At 39.3% G+C, this 21,281-nt stretch overlaps 1 protein-coding gene and 1 long non-coding RNA gene across 5 annotated transcripts in view; one reads left to right on the forward strand and one right to left on the reverse strand.

The window, feature by feature from the left end:
- Positions 1–20,325, forward strand: LOC121898604. 2 transcript variants are annotated; one of them, XR_006096521.1, is made up of 3 exons: positions 1–1,296; positions 16,998–17,152; positions 20,239–20,325. It is a non-coding gene; the product is annotated as an uncharacterized LOC121898604 (long non-coding RNA). The 2 variants fall into 2 exon arrangements; XR_006096522.1 differs by lacking the exon at positions 1–1,296 and adding an exon at positions 13,198–13,236.
- capn12 (calpain 12) overlaps positions 16,565–21,281 on the reverse strand; it is a 15,061-nt gene continuing 10,344 nt past the window's right edge. For 2 of the 3 annotated variants that reach the window (XM_042413816.1, XM_042413817.1), the window contains 10 exons: positions 20,232–20,354; positions 19,542–19,578; positions 19,385–19,456; positions 19,244–19,289; positions 18,860–18,921; positions 18,552–18,620; positions 18,390–18,468; positions 18,180–18,296; positions 17,198–17,250; positions 16,565–17,070 (listed from right to left, as the gene is read on the reverse strand). In XM_042413816.1, coding sequence (XP_042269750.1) covers positions 17,044–17,070; positions 17,198–17,250; positions 18,180–18,296; positions 18,390–18,468; positions 18,552–18,620; positions 18,860–18,921; positions 19,244–19,289; positions 19,385–19,456; positions 19,542–19,578; positions 20,232–20,354 — 685 coding nt within the window. In that variant the 3' untranslated portion in view covers positions 16,565–17,043. Of the gene's footprint in view, positions 17,071–17,197; positions 17,251–18,179; positions 18,297–18,389; positions 18,469–18,551; positions 18,621–18,859; positions 18,922–19,035; positions 19,290–19,384; positions 19,457–19,541; positions 19,579–20,231; positions 20,355–21,281 lie in introns of those variants that run through there. The other variant, XR_006096520.1, reaches the window with a different exon arrangement.

Here is a 21,281-nt window from a genome sequence, read left to right on the forward strand (position 1 = left end):
GTATCCTTGGTGACGTTGAGGGATTCCCTCTCCCACTGAAATGGACCAGAAGCTCACCTCGCAGAGGGATAATAATAGATGTTTTTTTTTAATACTATCACAGGCACGAGATATTTCTCACCGTCTGACAATTTCTGAGAGGAAATTTTAAGAAACTTTAGTGCGATAAATATGGAAAGTATCTATTTAGGACTATATGCGTCTGTCTAGTCTGGAACATTTATTGGGTCATGGCTACGTCAGGTGATGATATGTCTATATGTCTACAGTCATGTCTATAAGCTTCTCAGGAGTGATTTTGCGTTCAATTAGCTGAAATCAACGGCTCGTGTATGGACTTAAACATTATTATTAATTACAGATAAATAAGAAACGCGAAGTTTAAAAACTGTTGTCTATACATCGCCGTTTGAATGACGTGTAGAATATAAACTGGGACACACCAGGAGCTATGCAATGCCTTATTTATACATAACGTCATGTCTCTCTGGGACGGAATCCCGTCAGGCATGCAAGGGAAATCCTGCTGAAAACTTTCTCAAGACACGCCCTAAGGGAGTCCTCTGAACTTGAGAGCCATGTCTAATGGGAGGAAAGCCTCTTTTTCAACTGTGTCTGAACACTCGCTAAACCTGAACTAAGGCTGCCAAGTATGAAATTACCGCAGGTTGAAAAAGACTCTCAAACTGTATTAATGCATCACCAGTCATCCAGTAGGATTTTAGGCTGCATATTCATGGATTTTAGTGTAGTCGAGACTCAGCTTAAGTATCAGCAGCGGCCTCAACATGCCCACAAGAAAGAAAAAAGAAAAATAAACACACAAATTGGTAAACAGCAGTGTAATTCTGTCATGGACAGTGGGCAGCAATGACGGAAATCGGCGCCTGTCATTGCAAACATCACCCGGCCCGAGCAGAAAGTGATTCATTATTATAGCCTACATGCAGTGGGAATGTGGCAGGTGGGAGGTTGGCTTTGGTTGGAGGGGGGTTGCTCCACGGGCAAAATGCGGGAAGACTGGGTGGCAAATCATGAATGAAAATCTTGAAATACAAGGCCTACGTTTTGTGGTTGTGATGTCAAACAATGTTACGGGGCGGGCATGCTGCTGTGTACGGGCTTACAGCTACGGTCGATGTGTGAAAAGGCGTGAGCAAGAAGGGAAGAGTTGGGGATAACAAGTTATTAGTCAGAGCTACAACAACGTCAGAGACGAGGATCCACGGAGGACGTTGTGTCCCATCCGAGCTGCCGTTCTCTGCTGCTGAACCTGGGATGACTAACTCCGTCGATGTAAGTTGTTTCATTACATAGGAAATTGATGAGATGAATGGCTGATAACGCAGGTGAACACGTGAACTAACTAACCACAATAAGTGATAACAGCATGAGTTGACGTAGTGAGGGCAAGAAAGACTGGAGATAAATCCTGACTAATACCGATATTATAGCTGTGTATGCTAATGAATGTGCATACATACATCACGATGACAACATAACATATGTTTTTTCTCTTAACACTGCTCAAAATATTCCAAAAAGTCAGTATTACCACGCAAAAAGGAGATATTGTGGCTAAAACAAGGTGCCGGGACCATGTGCTATCCACGGGTCTGCTGCATGTGTGTAGCGTTCTGTCGCTATGGATACGCCGTTGCCTCTGACGCAAGGACGTATAAATTTGGTCTTTTTTGTTATGCCGCCTAGCAACCGGTTTCCGTGGTAACCGGCTCTGAGTGACAGACAGACAGCAGCACACAATATGGCTTCCGGATTCTTTCTGTTCAGGGAACAGCAGCAAATCTGTGAATACTACAGCGTTTGTTGTTATTTTAACACAGTTTTAACCGTCAGCGACTGTTGTTTTGCGTTTTATAAGGTCTGTGACAGTTTGAGGAAACGTCAATGTTACGTTGTTAGCCTTTATTAAACTCGTTTCTGTCCTGTTGCCTTTAAAATGTAAATATTCACACGCATCATATACACATATAAGCATCTCGTTTATTTATTGTATTGTAACGTTTGATGTGGTAACATGGGGACCCCAAGACAAACTGAGTTTTCAGATGGGTTTTGTCATTTAATGTAGTAAAGTTAACTAGTTTAAGTATTTCAACATTTTCACAGTCATAAAGATAATACATAGTGGTATGCAAGGTATGTTTGAAGCAGTGTTTTAACTTAGGGAAGTTTTTTTTTATCTAACTCTTCATAGACTGTCTTTTGAATACAGCTGTCCAGCTCATTTAGAGCACTATTACGCAGTTTAAATGACACTGCAAAGTTTGTGGTAGTCTAGACTTCAGGCGAGCCAGGTAAAAAATAGAGGCAGTATTGTCTAATGCCCCTGATGTGCTTTGTTTTGCTTGCCCCTGTCTCTTAGCGTATTTTCGGGAAGCCACTAACTTGCACTGTGCTCATGAGGCCAGCCCCTGTTTCCTTTTGGAAGGCGGGCCGTGTTTGCCTGGTCTTCCTGCCCAAAATATTTGTTACCAGGCAACGGTTAGGCCTGTCCCACTTCAGAGTGGTGTTGTTTACACCCCTTCTGGCTCCATATCCCAACAACATTACATAACCCTCACAGGCTTTCCCCACCTCAGTGAGAGAAATATGATCGGTCTTCTCTCTCCAGCCAACCAAAATGTCTCGTTCCCTCATACCATAGTTTTTCTCTCTGCCACTCAACGGTTTCCTTATGTCTTTGTCTGCTGCTGTGTTCACTCCGAGCCGTCATCTAGCAATTCAGAGTAACAAAACTGAAACTTTAGGTTAAGAAGTTAATTTGAAGAAGATTGTTTATGAAAAAACTATGCTTGACTTGACTTTCAGGTCAGCCTGTGGCTAAACATCCCAGAGGCTTATTGTTACATGATCTGTTAGGTGGGGGTTCAGGTCTGTGCCTGTAGCCTAACCATTTAATAACACATCTGAATCCAGTAATTCTTTCTTGGCAAAGTCGGAGGCATTTCAGCACGCCTAAGCAAACATGGCTTGTGTATACTGTATTAACTGAAATACTTGTGCTGAAATTAAAAAAAAAACGGAGCCCTGCCTTTATTAATATTTCAGTTCAGAATGAATCATAAACTTTTGAACCTGGGACATCCTTGTTTTATTTCTGCAAAGCAGCTTGCACCCTTCGTCTGTCTGTTTTAAGAACATTTACCTACATGTTTTATTAGATTTTAGTCATAGTTGTGGCCCAGTTTCTTGCTGTCAAAGTCATGAATGTGATCAGAATTACAAGTCAAAGACAAATCTTAGATGCGTACATATATACATACATATATATATATATACAGTTTTTGAGACCACAGTGTTATATTATATTGTAGGTGTAATGTTAATTTGTACCACCCTCTGTATTTGGCTTATATACTAGCGTATATAATCTTTGAGTGGCTCAGCTGCCCTCAATCTTCCTCATCTTATGAGCGATAATTGAAATTGTGCATAAAGTAAGGAGTTATGAAACAGTTGTGCAGGGCAGGGTGCAGTTTCTCCAATTTTCTGTCTTACAGCAAAGTCTGTGCTTTGTAGTTGTATCACAGATCAGGAGCGACGCTGAGAAACAGTCTTCCTTTGTTTGTGAGAGCCAAAAAACAAGCGTACTGGCTCGATATGAACCTTCACCCTCTCCTGATTCCCTGTAGAGTTCGCAGTGTTTAGACAGACAGAATCTTGTAGTATCTGATAGCAGCATTGCTTAGATTTGCAGAGTAAACTAGTGTTGTTATGGTTAAAATCTGATGTTATGTCACTGAGAATTATAACAAATGTTTATTGGTTGCATGTGTGACCAGATGATACTCAATACGTAAGAGCCAGAATAAACTGGAGCCAGAGAATACAGATTTTTATTTACAATGCATTAAAATAAGACTTTTCTCTTTTCAATAGAAGGCCTGAATGCAGGCTGTAATATAGGAGGGATGGAATAAACTGTTACAGTAATCAGATAAACAATGAATAAACAAACAAAGAAAATAAACAATGTGGGGCTAGACTGAATTGTCAGGGAAACCGCACTCTTCCTCAACGACCGGATGTGTGTCTCAATAAACTGAAACTGAGTTGCAAGAACTGAATCCGGAAGTATATAGAGAGTTGAATTTTCAGTGAGGATCACATACAGTTTCAGCGCAAATGAATTCAGTTTCATAATATTACATTCAGTTTCAAGTTTATTGGAATTCAGTTACAAACTAATAAATTTAGTTTCAAATTATGCTATTCAGATTCAGTTTTTCAATGCAATTATTCAAGTTAAACGATACAAATTCAAATTATGTGATTCAAATTCAGTTTTTTAATGCAATTATTCAAGTTGAGCATTTTAAATTCAAATATAAATGATTCAAAATCAGTTTCTAGTGACACATATTTCTGCCCATAGGTGAGCTTCTAGCCCCCTTTTTTTTATAGACTTCTTGACTCTTGCCTGGGTCCTAGTGCTAGACTACCTGTTACCTTCCACACATGCATTATGTGTCTGACTGCATGTGACATCGATCATCCGTCCATCAATCAGTCTTCTTCTGCTTATTTGGAAGACATGCCAACACCATTTCAGCTGCATCCTTTTTATGCAAATGGATAGAGGTTTCACTCTGAGCTTCTTGTAGAGATACAAACTCCTCACCTTGTCCCAAAAGATGAGCCCAGACACCCTACAAGAAAAAATAATAATAATTTTGACCATTTGAGCTTATCCTTTCTTCACTATGATGGTCCGGTGCAACATTTGTATGACTCCAGACGCAGCGGCAATCACGTTGTAGCTCTTGTATTTCCCTTCTTACTGATACTTCTGTCAGTTTAATACCAATATATTTTAACTCCTTTGCTTGGGGCCGCAACTCACTGTCAACCTAAAAACGTGCTCTACTTTCTGCTTGTATAACTGAAGCTTTTGCCTCAGTTAAACTGAAAGCCCTTGCACCCCCAGACTCCCACAGACTCTCCAGGAAAATTCCCATGATCCTTTCAGTATCTTTGCGAGTTTCATTATTTACACTTGTGACTTTCCAGTATTTCTTGTTCCCCACTTCAGCACACAGCTCCCACGCAGCTACTAAACCTACTGTTTATGTTAACGCACTTGTGTTTACATGGCGTAATCCTTGTGGCTCTCTAGTTCAATAACGAGCCTTTGCGTGTTTACAGGAACCCACACGGCACACACGCACAGCAATAATTTACAGTGATCTGTAGAGAGGGTAAAACATTCAATTGTGCATGCGTCATAGCCTCAGTTGTGGGTTCTTCTGAGAAAAAAATGTCCACCCAGCAGAATGGTATCAGGGCTCTTGCGCTCGTTTCGCTCATTGTTAAGCAGGTGAGTGAGGCTATGACTGACCTGCTGTAAATGGGCCCTTGACTGTACTTGATGATGAAGCACAAATTAAAAAGATGCTTGACAGCAGCTTTGTGCATGAGAGAGATTATTGCACCACAGCAGAAAAATGAAGATAATGTACTAAATTGTTTTGTATTTTGACTGACTAGTGTGCAACCATAAGTGGGATAATCTTGCACAATGTCTGTTAGGTGAATTGTGGTAATGTGGGACACTGCCCAAATGTGGGACACCTAAGCTCCGGTGGGTGTAGGTCTTCCTCAAACAAATGAAAGATGATAAAACTATGGGTTAATGCAAGCTGTGATGTCATGTGATCAAAATCATACGACTTCTCAAATGTCCAATCATGGATAGGGTGGAGCAATCTTCAAACAGGAAGCGTCCCATGTGACGACCACCCAAAGGTCAGTGACACAGTGTTTAGATAAACTTAATGTTGAGGGTATATATTTCTTATAAATAAAACAATCTTGCTAGTTTTCATCAGGATGTGTTTGTGATATGTTTGTCCATCAAAAAAATATTATAATATGGTGTAAATATACTCGATATTTGTCATTGCAATCAAAATTTCCATTGTCTCACTTTAGGAAATATGATTTACCTAGTGTGGGACAGTTCTAAAACTACTTTGGTCAGGCAAAAATGCGTGTAGGGGCGTGGATTGTGCAATAACAATGGTTATTTACAGGATTTTAGACATTTAATGCATTTTTTTAGATATTTAAGGTGAAGGGCAAACTATATCCAATTATTGGGGGTGGGTGCATGTCTGTTAACATCGTATGAGGGTTTTTTTGTGGTTGCATGTATGTGTGCATGAAGGGAGCACCCTTGCCTTTTTAAAGTCAGGGATAATATTAGGCATAAATGTCTGAGATTACAAGATAGCAATGAATTTCAAAAACACAGATATTCAAATATTCATAGCAATTTAATAAAATCCTTCCACTTAATTCTGTGCATGTTATTGATTAATTCAATGGAATATATTTCAGATCATAATGGCAAAGGAGAGAAATAAGACAGAGAGAGAACGCCAGACACAGAGAGAGAGGCAGGCAAAGAATCAGGGGAAGGAAACTTAATCAGTGGAGGCAGAACAGGATGAGGGGAGCAAAAGAAGGGGAGAGACGGATCGTTGAGGATGGCGGGGTGTTGTGGTGATGGTGTTTGATGTTGTTCGATTCTCCATGTAACATCCACCTATAAGCTTGAGTTCTGTAACAGCAATAACACTGTAAATAGTTAAATTATTGAACATGGGATTGCACATTTAGCCCTGAGTGTTACTGACCTGAGAAGTTTTTATCACATGAATTGAGGTGATTTAGGTCTTTTAACAGACTTTTAAGTGTCCCACATTAGGAAATGCAAATTGTCTGAAGAGTACTGATATGTCTATCATTTCTTTTATGAGTGTGAGATATGCATTTTCTCTTTTGGTTTGATTAGGACACATCCTGGGGATTTTGGAGTGGTACTGTTTGTAGATTTAATACATTGGCTTCAGATGGGAATATATTCCAGAAGTCTGAAATTCAAAAAAATGCCCCCCATCAAGCTAATTCACTCTAATTTGTGGTGAGTGAGATCATTTCTTTATTTAAATATTTGTCAAAACCTCTAAATAATCGTCTCCACAATTGTTCACAGCGTCAGAACAATTGGTGCTCTAAGTGCAGCCGTAAACGTCAGCATTGAGGTGCAGAAAGCAGAGTGGATAGCTCTATTGTATCATGCACTGCATGGGAGTCGGATGCCTAAAGTTAAATGCAATCAGTGGGTTTCAGTATTCCACAGCTCTCTCTGTGACTCAGACACAAGCAGCGCGTCAATCCTAGCCTACTTTCAACAGGCTCGCTGCCAGTCAGGGAGGCAGAGTGCCAGAAAGAGGGAGGGACGAGTGCAAGAGGGTGAGAGAGAATGAGGATGAGATCAGAGGTGGAAAGAAACTCAGTAGATTCAGTCAAATACTCTACTTAAGCACAATGTTGAGGCATTATTTTTTCATTTTAAATTACTCACATTTCCTATGATTAAACATATTAGTCTTCAACAATTGGCCTTTTTTGCATTTTCATTTGTCATAGTAGGAAAAGCACAAGTGTTGCTAATAACATTAACAATGCCTCCGTTGTATTCAAGTGTCTCAGTAAGCCATGACAGTGTGACAGTGAGCCAGCGTGCACAATACCAGGACTCTGAAAGTGAAACAGCTAAACAAAACACAACTTATCATTTATCCTTGCTTTGCTTTTCCTATTGTGATATGTCAGAATGTCTTCAGATTGTGATTTTTTTTTTTGCCTGTAGGTTTCTCTAGACTAGGCTCTATACTTCAACATGTTGGATCTGAAATGAAACAATAGCAATAATATTTCAGTGCTTTCATTGGACAAACCATGTACAAATTGTGGTTAATGGTTACAAAGAAAGTATTCAGATCCTTTACTGACAAGATTACATCAAAACCTAGTATATGGCTGGACTGTGCATGAAACTCTAGAGGATGGATACAAGAAGTGGTGACACGTCGCGACCAAGCCCCCAGGAAGTGTGGCAGGATTTGATTGAAGCCAGTTTGAACTAGTAAATGGTTAGGCTAGGTTGGCTCAGCCGAAGGGATGAACTCTTGTAGTCCAGTTAGGTTTGAGGTTAAGTTTAGGGTTACACACACAATGAACATGTACAAATCTCAAGTGAGTTTCGCCAAATGTCCCTCCAGCTGATCCAATCTAGCACCAACCATTTGACCCATTTCTCAATACCAAGTGTGCCAAGTTCGGCCTTGCGTACTTGCTAGTTTTGGCTGGCCCCACTGTTGCAGTCCAGCCAAAAAGTATAAACACTGAAAAATAAAAAATACCCATTACAAGTCATGCCTTGAATATTTCACTTCATAAAAGTATGTCAATATTATTAGAAAATGTACTTAAACTATCAAAAGTAAAAGTTCTCATAATTAAGAAAAATGGCCCCTGTGAGTGTTACACTGTGATATACTAAATTATTTAAGATTAATATTACTCATGTATTCATGTGTAAACAGCATTTTACTGCTGGTGGAGCCAATTTAAACTATTTTGTATATTGTTTAAGTTTAATCTATAACAGTGCATCATATTTAATATAAAAGCTCATCATATGCTTTGTTTGTTTGCAATATTTTCCTTTGAAATGAAGTGAAGTAAGATAATAAAGTAAGAAGAAATAAGGGGGAAAAAAATCACATAAAGAACGAGTAACGCAAAAATTATACTTAAGTAAATATACTTCATTACTTTCCTCCCCTGGCATTCTGTATTATGTATTAGAGCAATTTTGTTTTCATTCTTTACTTTACTAGCATTGAATGGGCAATTAAACAGTGACTATGAGGTTAAAGTGCTAACTTTCAGCTTTAATTAGAGGGTTTTACATACAAATCCAATGAAACATGTAGAAATTGTACCTGTTTTTGTACATAACCCTCAATGGTTAAAAGAGCAACACTATAGTCACCTATTTAAATTCACATTCAACCCTCATAGTCACTGTTTTATCTGAAATCCACTGTGCTGGAGTAGAGCCGATTGAACGCACATCACTGTTCTTATACATACAGACTGTGCTAAACGAAAACCTTAATATATATAAAATACAGGGCATTGCTATAGTTTCACAATCAAACAGTGTGAGGTTGGACATAACACTGCAATACTAATACACTGCCTCCAAAAAAAGCAGGATTCTCTCTCACACTGCCATTAAGCATATATGAATACTTCTTCCACCTGGATGAGGCGCGTGGATGCCAAGTTCATTATTCCCCCTACTCATTCTCTCTCTGTTTGCTTGTTTCTATCCAGAAGGCCTTTTTTTCATTTTGCTCACAGCCCCCCCCCCTCCCCACTTCTTCTCTCTTCCTTACATAAGGACTGCCCTATTTTTTCAGGGACCAGTAAGAGGTAGGAATAAAGGGAGTGAGTGGGTGAGGGAGAGGGACTGATAGACGGTGGGATCGAATGAAGAGAGATAGAGACAGAGAGAGAGAGAGAAAAAAGGTATGGGGGTACAAAAGAGGACCGTGTGTACACTGCACACGTCAAAAAGACACAAACCTGCATGTGTCCCCGTCATCCCCCTCGCCTCGCCGGCCTTCTCTGCCCACACAGTGCTCCTTCGCTCCTCACCCATCCTTTTGCTACTGTACACCTCACCCTGTAGCCCCAGTTTGTGCCTCGCAAGTGTTAGCGTTACATTTGAGTCACAGAGCTAAGCATCCATAAATACTCAGCGATGTTTGAAAAAACCCAGAAGGTCACGTAACAACACTTCCTGCTGTTCTGAAGGCATTTCCAGATTCTTTAAAGACTTTTCTAACCATTTGGATCAAACAATATTCTGTCTTCTGCAGAATAAAAAAGTTTTTTTTTACCCTTTTCCTAAGTTTTCTATCTATCTAAGGTATTTGTAAATACAATCCCATCCACAATATCTCCTGTAATATACTATGTTTGTTGCCTCCTTGAAATATTTCTAATGTGTTTCTTTATAAAATATGTTTCAGTTCTTTGTATTAAAGGGTTTAAAGCCAGATTTTTATAGACAATATAGCACTGATGTTGACTGTTTTTCACCAAAGCTTTGTACTCTGCTCATTCAACTACAGCTATAATGTGCATGTGTGTGTTAATAATGTTTTTTAATTGTTTCTATCTTCTGTGAAGCACTTTGTCACGTCTAATCTTGAATGGTGTTTACTTACTTTATTTTACTTAAAGGATAGGTTCTTTTAAAAAAAAATTTCAAGTGTGTCTTAAAACAACAGTCAGGTGTCCATATGAACACTGACAGAGGTTTTGCTCGCTGTAATCATTCCTCCTGTTCTTACTGGCTATTAAAAGATCCCCTTCCATTGTCTTTCAACATAAGTGATGGAGGCCAAAATCCACAATGTGTCCACGCAGCCATTTTGTGCAAAAGTGCATTTAAAAGTTTATCTGAAGCTTATATGAGTCTTCAGCAGTCTGAGTTAGTCATATCAAGTGGATATCTGCCACATTTACAGACTTTTTAGCATCAAATTCCCTCTTTGTGTTTCCCTGTTGAGCTGCGGAGGAAGTTTAGTGACAAAAAGAGGAACTTTGGCACTAAAAAGACTGTAACGTTGAAAGATATCTACTCGATTTGACTCATTTGGACGGCTGAAGCTTCATATTAGCTTCAGATAAACTTTTAAATACATTTTTACACAGAAGGAGGACTGGATTTTGGCCCCCATCACTTACATTGTAAGTGCATTATGCAGGGATCTTCTAATGGCCAGTATGAACAGGAGGAATGATTATGGCAAGAAAAACTGATTTCAATGTTCATTTGGGCACCTGACTGTTGTTTAAGGACAGACTTTAGAAACTGTGAACACGTCCTTTAAAAAGTACAAACCTGTTGACCCGACAGAAGACACCAGAACGTAGTGCTCAGTAGCTCTCAAGTAAGAGGAAATATCTGAGATTAGTCAAAATATTTCCAATCAACCAGCCAACAGTTGTTATGTATGTAATGATTGCAAGGTGCTTGAAACCACATTTGCGTACAGCAAGTATGCAAACAAGTTGAGCGTGACATGGCATTCAAGTTACGAGGAGAATTTCAAACATGTTTTTGCTGGGGGGCATTTGAGTACGCAGGCATGCACGAGTGACGGCAGCAGGTTGATGTTTAGTTGTCACATTCTTCCACTCTGCGCAGATGTGGACTAGTTTCAAGCATTTTTAAAATCCCATTTTATTGTTTTGTTATTAGTTCTTATGGTTATCATGAAGTGGTACTGTTGTATGACGTTGCACAGCATTTAATCATGTATAGTGCAGTGGATTGTTTGTACATTTTTGAATTGTAATTGCTTTGTATTGAACTGACTTGAGTTCCATATATGCTGTAGTACACACTCACTTTACAGTCAATATACATTACATTCAAATAAGTGATTATGTAATGCTGCAAAAAGTGTAAGTTACATGTATGTTTTTCATCCAGCCAGTTGAGGTCTCAACTAGGGTTCCTGTGAAAACGATTTACTGTAAGAAAAGTGTGTTTAAGGTCAGTTTTTATTGTTGGCTGTGATCTTGACACTGTAGGCTGTCAGAGAGTCTGAAAAGTTACCACACTGCTGGGAAAAAAGCAACAGTTACTATGAAATTTAATGTTGTTATTGTATACATGAAATTTAATATAGATATTGATATAAAAACAGTGCTTCCGACATTTTCATGAATTCTTTTCAAGGATATTAAGAAACACTAAAAAGATGAGTTGCTCATTGAACACGCACCAATAAAACTTGAATGGTTGATGCTGTTTGATTATAGACCAAATTTGATGCTCGAAACATTAAATTATTTTTCATTAACCTCTTCCACTCCCCTCCTCCCTACCATAGACCCATTTTTGTCTTTTTTTAGGGGGGGAAAGGGGATCTTTAGGGGGAGATAGCAGGTCAACAGTATTTGCTGCATAGAAGTGGTCTACAGCATCTGAAAGCTGGAAACTGAAGATTAATTTGAGATGCAGTTCAGCACTGTGTGTCAAGTTTTTTCTAGTAATAAATCTGTAATAAACATTGCGTTTTGGTTAGGTGCCTGTTCAAATTTTGATAGTTTAGAGTATAAAAGGGCTTAAAACATTATCACGGAAGTATATGATGGCCATTAAAGTATTTGCAGGAATTAATGGGTTGATACCATTTGTTACACAGATTTGGTGCAAAATGTGGGGACTAATATCATCATCTAATATCATCACACAGGAATACAATTGGGCTCATTGAATCCACAAGACTCTCAGCTTTCCAGTCATACCAAATTTGTGCATTTCCAATACTGTTTAGGGATCCCCAGTATGCAGAAATATTCGAATACACCATTTTTAGAATAGCATAGCGTATATAACACATTTATACTGCATGCAAAAAACTGCATGGGATTAACATAAAGTGGGCATATCTGTAAAGTGGAGACTTGTGGGTAACCATAGAATCCATTTTCATTCAGATATCTTGAGGTGAGAGGTTGAAGGACCCCTTTGAAAATGGCCATGCCAGTTTCTCCCATCGCCAAAATTTAGCCAAACTTTGGAGTATTATTTAGCCCCCCTCCCAACAAACTAGCATGACATGGTTGGAACCATCCACAGTGGATGCCTTCATCTAGTTTCATATCATACCAGTATCATCACTTTCGCTTTAAAACTGAGCCCGCTAAAGCCTCTGAAAGACGGTAATGTCAGCTGAGGAGGCTGGCATCCTTGTGGAGTTTAAGAGGTTAAAGGGAACATATCATGCTTTTTTCGATTTTCTCTTATCTTATACACTGTTATGATGCCAGATATTTATGTTAAACATCATCAAAGTTCCGAATGTTGAGGTTAATGTGTGTAGAAATGCTCCCTGTAAGTCAAAAGCCCAGGCTTCAACCTGCTCTCAACGCTTTGTTTGTGATGTTTTTTTTCCACTTTGCAAATGAGCTGATGTCAGCTCATTGTGGATGCCCATAAACGGCTGCCCGTTCTGTAGCCTTTGTTGTTGCTAAGGTTGTTGCTAAGGTTTTTCCTTGTGTTGTTTGCATTGTCAACTCATGTATGGATGTATTTGAGAGGTTGACATTTTGAGTAAAGAACGAGAAAAAGCAGTGAAATCCTACTAATATAGTTTGTTTCATGATTTGTTGACATAGCCCCTGGAGCCGGTGGATAAATCTCCTGAGGGGAAGCTTTCCAGGAGCTGGCCAGTCAGAACAGAGTGGGCTCATCGGGAGGGGGGCCTTAAAGAGACAGGAGCTAAAGCAGCCTGTTTCAGACAGAGGCTAAACTGAGGGGCTGTGTAAAGGGTCAGTATAAGATAAAATATGTTTTTTGAACAGTAAATCATACAAAGATATTCCAGTAAAGTCCTAGATTAAAAATATAGACCTGGAAATGTGCATGATACATCCCCTTTAATGACACCCTCAACTAAATGATTTCCTTGCTTCTCATTGTCTCTGGTACCACATTTTCTTATGCTTGATTAAAGGTGCAGCATGTAGAATTTAGTTGCATCTAGCAGAACAAAATGGAATATAATATTCATAAGTATGTTTTAATTAGTGTACAATCACATGAAAATAAGAATCATTGTGTTTTCGTTAGCTTAGAATGAGCCCTTTATATAGCGGGTCCTCTTCCATGGAGCCCACCATGTTGCACCGCCATGTTTCTACAGTAACCCAGAATGGACAAACTAAACACTGGCTCTAATCTAGAGTGGCTCTAGGCTCTATAGTTTAGGCCAGTCTATACAGCCCAGTATTGATATTCAACAGTTTTTGGGATTACAGGTTAAAAATACTTATGCTGTAGCAAAGGTTGAGATGTTCTTATTGTGTAACTTCAAACAGACTCCCACACATACAAATAGAAAAAACAGAGTACACAGGTGGAAAAAGAAAAGCTAAATTAACCTGAAAGGTCTCTTAATGCTGTCTAATTGCCTCAAGTTTATTCATGTAATAAAGCTGAGGCGTGAAAGTTGCAGTAAACAAGCAGTTTCAGTGACAACACATAATATTTCTCAGTGACTGTGAAACACCTGATCACCACCATCCATAACAAACTTCCATCTGGAAAATAAATAGCAACAACAAGATGAGGAACAGCGAGCAGAGGGAGGGATGGGGGTGCTGTACTGATGCAAATGCTGCTCTTTGCATCTCAAATTATCAGCCATCAGTTTTTCACGACTTGTAAATAAGCATGCACAATAAATACACCCTACGTGCCATGCCAGAACACACTCACATCTTTGAATACCCCAGCTCTGACGCCTGAGATAGTACTGCTCATCAAGTTTATGCGTGAGCGAGCCCAGGCTAAATTTGCAGCCAGGGAGCCGACTTACGCAATCCTCCCTGGTCCCCCCTCCTGTCTATACAATGGTTTAAAATCTCACAGTGCTCAAACCATCCCAGCCCTCCCCAGATCCCACCCCCACACTATACACTACAACTCCGGCACTATTCCTGTACCAGCGCCTGCCGCTGTGGCACAAAAATACCAGCACCTCCAGGAACAGACGCCAAGCCTGTCAGAGCATCATCACATCCCATAGGATGGGGGGGGGGGTTAAAGGGGAGAAAGGAGGGAAGATGGCAAGAAGAGAAGAGGAGAGGAGAAGAGAAGAGAAGAGAGGAGAGGAGAGGAGAGGAGAGGAGGAAGGAGAGCAGATGGAAGGATGAGCACAGCTGCTGTCGAGAGAAAAGAATCAACAGAGAGAGGAAAGAGAAAATAAAGACTCTCTATGAGGGAGGAGATACAGTTTACAGTTATATCCTGATAGATCAGACACAAACTGTTTCTCTTTCCTTTGATCTTGAGGGCGCCTGAGTGAGATGAAGCTCCTCTGTGGAAGTATGTATGTGTTGTTATATTACAATATTTATGATGACCACAAGGAGAAAACAATCACCAGTGGTGTGAAGTAACTTTCATTTACTTGCTACAACTTCACTACATTTCAGAGGTAAAATATTGTACTTTTTACTCTGCTCCAGCATCTATAATTAGTAATTACTTTGATGATTAATATTTTAAATACATAACATGAGACAGGCTTATAAAATATGATGCACTGTTATAGATTTAATTGCCTAGCAGATCAAAATAGATCCACAACAGCCAGCTTCAACTTTAAAATACAGCTTACATGTTAATAATATTTAAATAATATTATATACATAAAATACACAGTCCCTATTCTGTGCAAAAATGTATTCAAAAGTTCATCTGAAGATAATTCAAGGCTTTAGCTGTCCAAACTAGTAAAATCAAGTGGATATCTTCCATAGCTTCCTTTTTTTGTTATTATATCTCCACTGCAGCTCAACAGAAAAACACTGTGAAGGGAAACACAAATTTTATACAATAAGACTGTAACTCTGTAAGATATTCACTAAAATTTGTCTAATTCACACAGCTGAAGCCTTATAGTATATTATCTTCAGATAAACTCTGATACAGTTTTGCAGAGAACTACTGTGGATTTTGCCCCCCATCACTTAAATTGAAGGTGCATTAGGGGATACCTAGACGTTTAGTTGCAATGGAGTGTTTTTGATTTTTCAGGATTCATTAAGAGTCTAAATACTTTGTTTTTATCTTTGTTTGTTATGTGTAAAAGAACCAGAATTTCTACAATCAGTACAGGTACAGTACATTATTTCTTGACTTTTCTGAAGCAGACGGTGATAGTAGAAGAATAATTACACCAGTACTGAGTCCTGTGAGGGTGGCAGATACCTGATTTTACAGGCCTTGTTTAGCCCACAGTTGTCACAGTGGCCGACCTCCTGTGGAGCTGGACTCACAGACACAGAGGCTTCTGGGGAGGCAGAGCAGTGAGGAAGCACACGATTTGGAAGAAGAGAAAATGAAAAATAAAGCAGGTAGAGGCGACAGAGAGTCCAGACACGGAGACAAATCATAAAAGTCCTCTCTCGCTTACTCTCTCTCCATCTCTCTCTATCACAATGTAGATGGACGGTTGCCGAGGGCAACCTGTGTGTCCTCACCTAACGATGAACAGGAAGTGGTGTGTGAGCAAAGGTGCTATTAATAGCAGCATGTGTAGAAAGGACATTTGTTCGCTCTGGCTTCTGTGTGTTTGTGTGTTTATGTGTGTGTGTGTGTGTGTGTGTGTGTGCTTGCATGCGAGCACCTGTGTGTGTGTGTGTGTGTGTGTGTGTGTGTGTGTGTGTGTGTGAGAGAGAGAGAGAGAGAGAGAGAGAGAGAGAGAGAGCAGCCAGCGTGTAACAGGGAGGAGGAGGATGCAGATTGTGAGACTCAGACAGTTACTAGAGAGAACAGGAGGGGGGAGAAAGAGTGAGGGATGGATGGAGGGAGTGAGGGAACGTAGTGGAGGAGGGGGTGAGTGTGTGTTGACGCTGTACGTGGCGTCAGTGCGATAAGAATAGAGATAGTGCGTGTAGCGCTGCTGAGACATCACCCTCACACCCTCAGTGGGGCAGGCAGTACTCACAGTGTGTGTATGTGTGTGTGTGTGTGTGTGTGTGTGTCAGTGAGTACATGCGTGTGCACAGTTATTGCCCAGGGTATGCTCATGTGTGCATGGATGAGTAAACTGTTGGGGTTGTTGTTAAATTTAATTTTTTTTGAGTTGCGCAATTACAGCAATGTGTACCATTTCCGCTCCTGTTTAATTTTCAGACACACATTTTTATTTTCTCATCCCAAACTAATTTTCTTTTATCATCAGACAATTATTAAACAGAAGCTAGAGAATATCGTTATTACTTTGAGTGATGATGTGGACTTTAGATTAATGCTTTAAAATGACAAAAAGAATAAGAACAATTTAAACTCACAAAGGATGGAATATGAAGTTAATTTTATTAGTGTATGGAGTAATATAATAGTATTATATAATGTTTAAATGATTGTGCTACATACTCTCACGTCACATTAAGGCTACACCAGTAGTATACGAAAAGTATGAGACAAAGATAGAATAAAACGATGGCAGAGCAGAGTATAAACTGACATCTCATTGAAAACAGTTTACAGGATATATACGTATGCTGCATGTGTGTTTTAGAAATGACAGCATACGGTGGTCTGCTGAGTCCACGTGGAGTCCCTCTTCACAAGATCAGAAACTGAAGCAGCCACTATGAAGGACCGACAGGTGGACACACACAGCAGAGAGAGGAAGGATCAGAAACCGAGGGTCAAAAATGTGTTCAGGTCCAGGTCAGTATGAACACATGACATGAGAATATTAGGCCAGATACTCACAGCATTGATCCCTCTGTCTTTCACCTCTTGACTGGTTTCTGATTCGTACAGAGCTGAGGAGAAGATGGAGGAAATGACCGCTTATAGTATCTGTGCAAAGGCCAAACCTTCTGTAATAGTGTTAATTTTAAAACAGAAGTCCTGACCTGAGTTTATTCTGCTAAAAGCTACTCAGCTCTGTAACCACATTTTATCTCATGGTCTTCTCACAAACGCAAATAATCTTGCTTTTAATTTGACAAGGATACATTAGTCATTTCTAGTTGACATTGTGGGTGGATGTGATGTGCTATTGTGTGTAGCTTTGTTGTTTGTATTATGTGTCCTGTGTGTTTTTTGCTTTGTACTGTTTGTTATTGTGCTGTTATATGTTTTAATTGTGACCTGCCGAGGGGACTGCAGATGAAAATTAACTCTGGTACAGTACATCAAATGGTAACATTTATGTTTAACACTGTACATGGTCCCAATAAATAAATAAATAAATAAAATTCAGTGATCATTTAAAAAGTGCATACAACTCATTACATAAACAGACAAACTGTGAACAGGTGCATCAACCAAAAACAAAGTTTCACTGTGACTCAGCCATATATGCAACATATGGTTTGAAAAAAATAAATTTGCTGAAAAACAACTTAAAAAGTATTTTTTTGACATGGTCAACATGGTGGTCATGTTTTTACAATATTCATTCGAAGTTTATTGATTAAGGGTTATTTCAACCAAATTAAAGATAAATTCAATGTGAATGTAGATGGCTTATTTAGTGCAGATGGGTCAAAGATTAAGATTTATTACATTTGATCTTAGATAACAGCCATCAGATCAGCTGGTATAAGATCACGGAAACATTTTGGGGTCATAGCTGCAAAGATGTTTGGGTAGAGACATACAGAAAACAACACATCACATGCCTGCACATGAGGGACGTAATTACAGTGTGTATCTAGAAAGACGTGTGTGTGTGTGTGTGTGTTACCGAAAAGCTTGCGCAGCCTGATGACACATGTCACAAAGCCATGGAAGGGCATGATAAGCTCTCCAGATGCAAACCGCTCAGACAGCAGCCGAACCACCTTGCCATCACACTGCATTCCTGAGAAACGGAGGAGTGAACAAAGGTGTGAAGCCAAACAGCATCAACCATCTGCGTGCTTGCGGTTGTCTGTGTGTGTGTGTGAATTCATACCAACAGCCTGCAGTGCTGTGCTGAGTTCAAAGGGGCTCATTGTCCCAGAAGAGTCAGTATCAAACTTGGAAAAGATGGACTGAAAGAGAAAGCAATGTCGAAGGCAATGATAATGACATGACTCTCTTTATATTTCACACATATACACACTCTGAGCTTTACCTGCAGATTGCGCAGACTGGACAGCAGGGTTTCCGTTTGTTTACGGCTAAGTCTTGAGCGCCTGTTAGTCTGTCAGGAGAGTTAAGGACATTTCAACAGGGCAGAAGACCGAGTGATAAAGATAAAGAGGAAGCAGAGTGAAAGTGAACAGCAGGCGTCTGCCCTGCATAAGTGTCTTTAAGTGTTTTAACAGTAGATTTTGTAGAGTAATCGACAAAAAATGTACATTATTTGATGGAGGGATGGACTGGATGTAAAAGAAGAGTGAATAATATTACTGCATATATATACTGAGGACAAAAGGATACATCCTCTCCAAAGATGAGCTGTCTGCATGTCTCCAGTGGCAGATGGTAATCTTTGTCAAGAGCTATGATTGAGATAAAGACAGATATTGATGCAGGGAAAAAAGAAGACATTTTAATTGGATTAGTGTGAGGAGAGGTGAGCGTGAGGACAAGTGTAGTCACTTTTATTACTTAACCAAGCTCAGTTTACTCTGCCTGGAGCTATGAGCCTCTGTCTAGACTGGTGACCTTCTTGGCTCCAAGTTTAAGGGAACATGTTGCTACTTTGCTCCCATCTAGTGGCCGCCACAGGTATTACAGAGTCAAAGTTCATGCAGTGAAGCTCTGCAGCTATAATAATAATAGTGAAAAATGTGATATATATACTGGACTGGAGATTCAAACCTGAGTTGAACAGCTTCATGAGCTCCTTGGCATTCACCTTGCAATCCTGTCGAGGTGACAGAGAAGATTAGTTTGGATTGTTTACCCAAGAGCCCAAAATTCACACTTATCATGAAGGTAATGGTAAATTCAGTTTCTTACTGGGCCGGCCACCTCTTCAAAAGTCTTCTCGACTCTAACTTGGTCCTCCGGGGACACGGGAGTTGCCATAACCTTATTGGCACAAACAAAGAAACATATAGGACTTAGCTGGGATTAGTTTAGGTTATAAACATTTAGAGACGTCCCCTTAACTCACCGTGAGGAAGCCAGATGAGCAGGTGAAGTCCTGAGTCCTGAAACACAAGGATCACACCAGACTGTCCGTGTTATTCTCTTATATTATACTTTTAATATAAACCTTACAGACTCTGATTAGTGCAGCTGCACTGACTGAAAATGACGATGGCCATTACAGTCAGAGTACGCATACTACACTGTTCTCAGCTTTATAATTGACTTTTGTCGCTAACAGAAGTTATAAGGGTTAATCATTCTATTAGCCTATTGTTGTTGAGACTAATTGAGAATTTCTAAATTACATAGTCGTATAATGCTGGGAACAGAGTTTAATTCTACAGACAAGAGTGGGTGACTATGACTGTGCTGCTGAGAGTGAGTGTGACGGGAGGTGATTCAGGGATGCTGTGCAGCCCTCAGGAAGTGTTGTGGGTCTATGATTTAACAAAATATCTATGATGGGAAAAGACGTAATGAGACTCACATACGCAACGCTTAACATTTACGGACAGTGTCTAGTGAATGGAGCTGTTTTCTGATTGTTACTGGCATAGCCTGGTGCTATTATGAGAATTTTACGCGTTTGCAAATTATAATTTTATCACAACATCATATTCTTATTGGTTAAAAAGAGTAAAATGTTTATTTGATTTTTGTATTTTGTTGTTGTGTCTTTTTGCCCCTCTAAAGTGAATTCTCTCCATCTTACCCCAAAGTGTTTCCAGTCTTGGAGAAGATGCGAATAAAGAAATCTCCAGGCTGGTTGGGTCGATAGGTGGACGCCACCATGACATAGTTACCCGGGTCCAGATGCACCTTTCTCCACACACCCCTGTCGGACATAGTGAGAGATTTATCAATTTTTAAAACATTTTAATGTGCAGTAAAATACAACTTTAAACGATCAAGTAAAAACATCAGGTCCAAACAAACAATACAATTCTCTCACCAGACATATAGAATAACTTTTACATTGTGTCAGGTCCTCCTGTGCATTATGCAAAACCAATTTTGCATCAACCATTTCCTAATAGTGAAAAAAGGAGGCCATGATCAGAACTGAGGTCAGTGTTTTTAATCACTTAAAAATGTGTGATGCAGCTAATATAAGACACAACATTGATTATCCATTTCTTTTTTTTTCATTTCATACACAGTAATGTGTATGAAATGTCGTTTGCATCTATAAACTCTCTTCAGGATGAGACAAGTGCTGCTGATTCATTTAAATCCTACATGTAAATCAGTTTAGTTAAATTCAATATGTAAAATGTATTTGAATGATGGACTGCTGTTGTTGTCTGGACAGTCAGGTAAGAGGGCTGGGCTGGACTGTGAGGGTGAATGAATTGTATGTTTTGTCTGTTGTGTTTTGTTTATATTTTCTTTCCTTTTCATTTGTTTTCTTGTCTTATTTTTTTCTCTTTCTTCTACAATTATCTGTCAATCAGTTGTATTAATGTACTGTATGTTTGTCTCGTGTGAATGGTATATAATGAATAAAAAAATAAAAATATTTGGTCACAAAACAAAAACAACATTTTGTACACAGAGCTGGTGTTGCGTAACTCTTATTGGGCCAGTGTGTCCAATAACAGGCACACAACTGGTTTGTGTTTTCAATAACTCGTCCCAACCTATGAATCACATTCAGTAGGACAATTATTGTTTGTGTGGATGTTGGAGCTAAAAATTGCATTATACAGTACTTACATTTACATTTTGTCATTTGTCATACGCTTTTATCAAAGTGACTTAA

Source organism: Thunnus maccoyii, chromosome 6, assembly GCF_910596095.1.
Source record: "Thunnus maccoyii chromosome 6, fThuMac1.1, whole genome shotgun sequence".
Taxonomy (NCBI): domain Eukaryota; kingdom Metazoa; phylum Chordata; class Actinopteri; order Scombriformes; family Scombridae; genus Thunnus; species Thunnus maccoyii.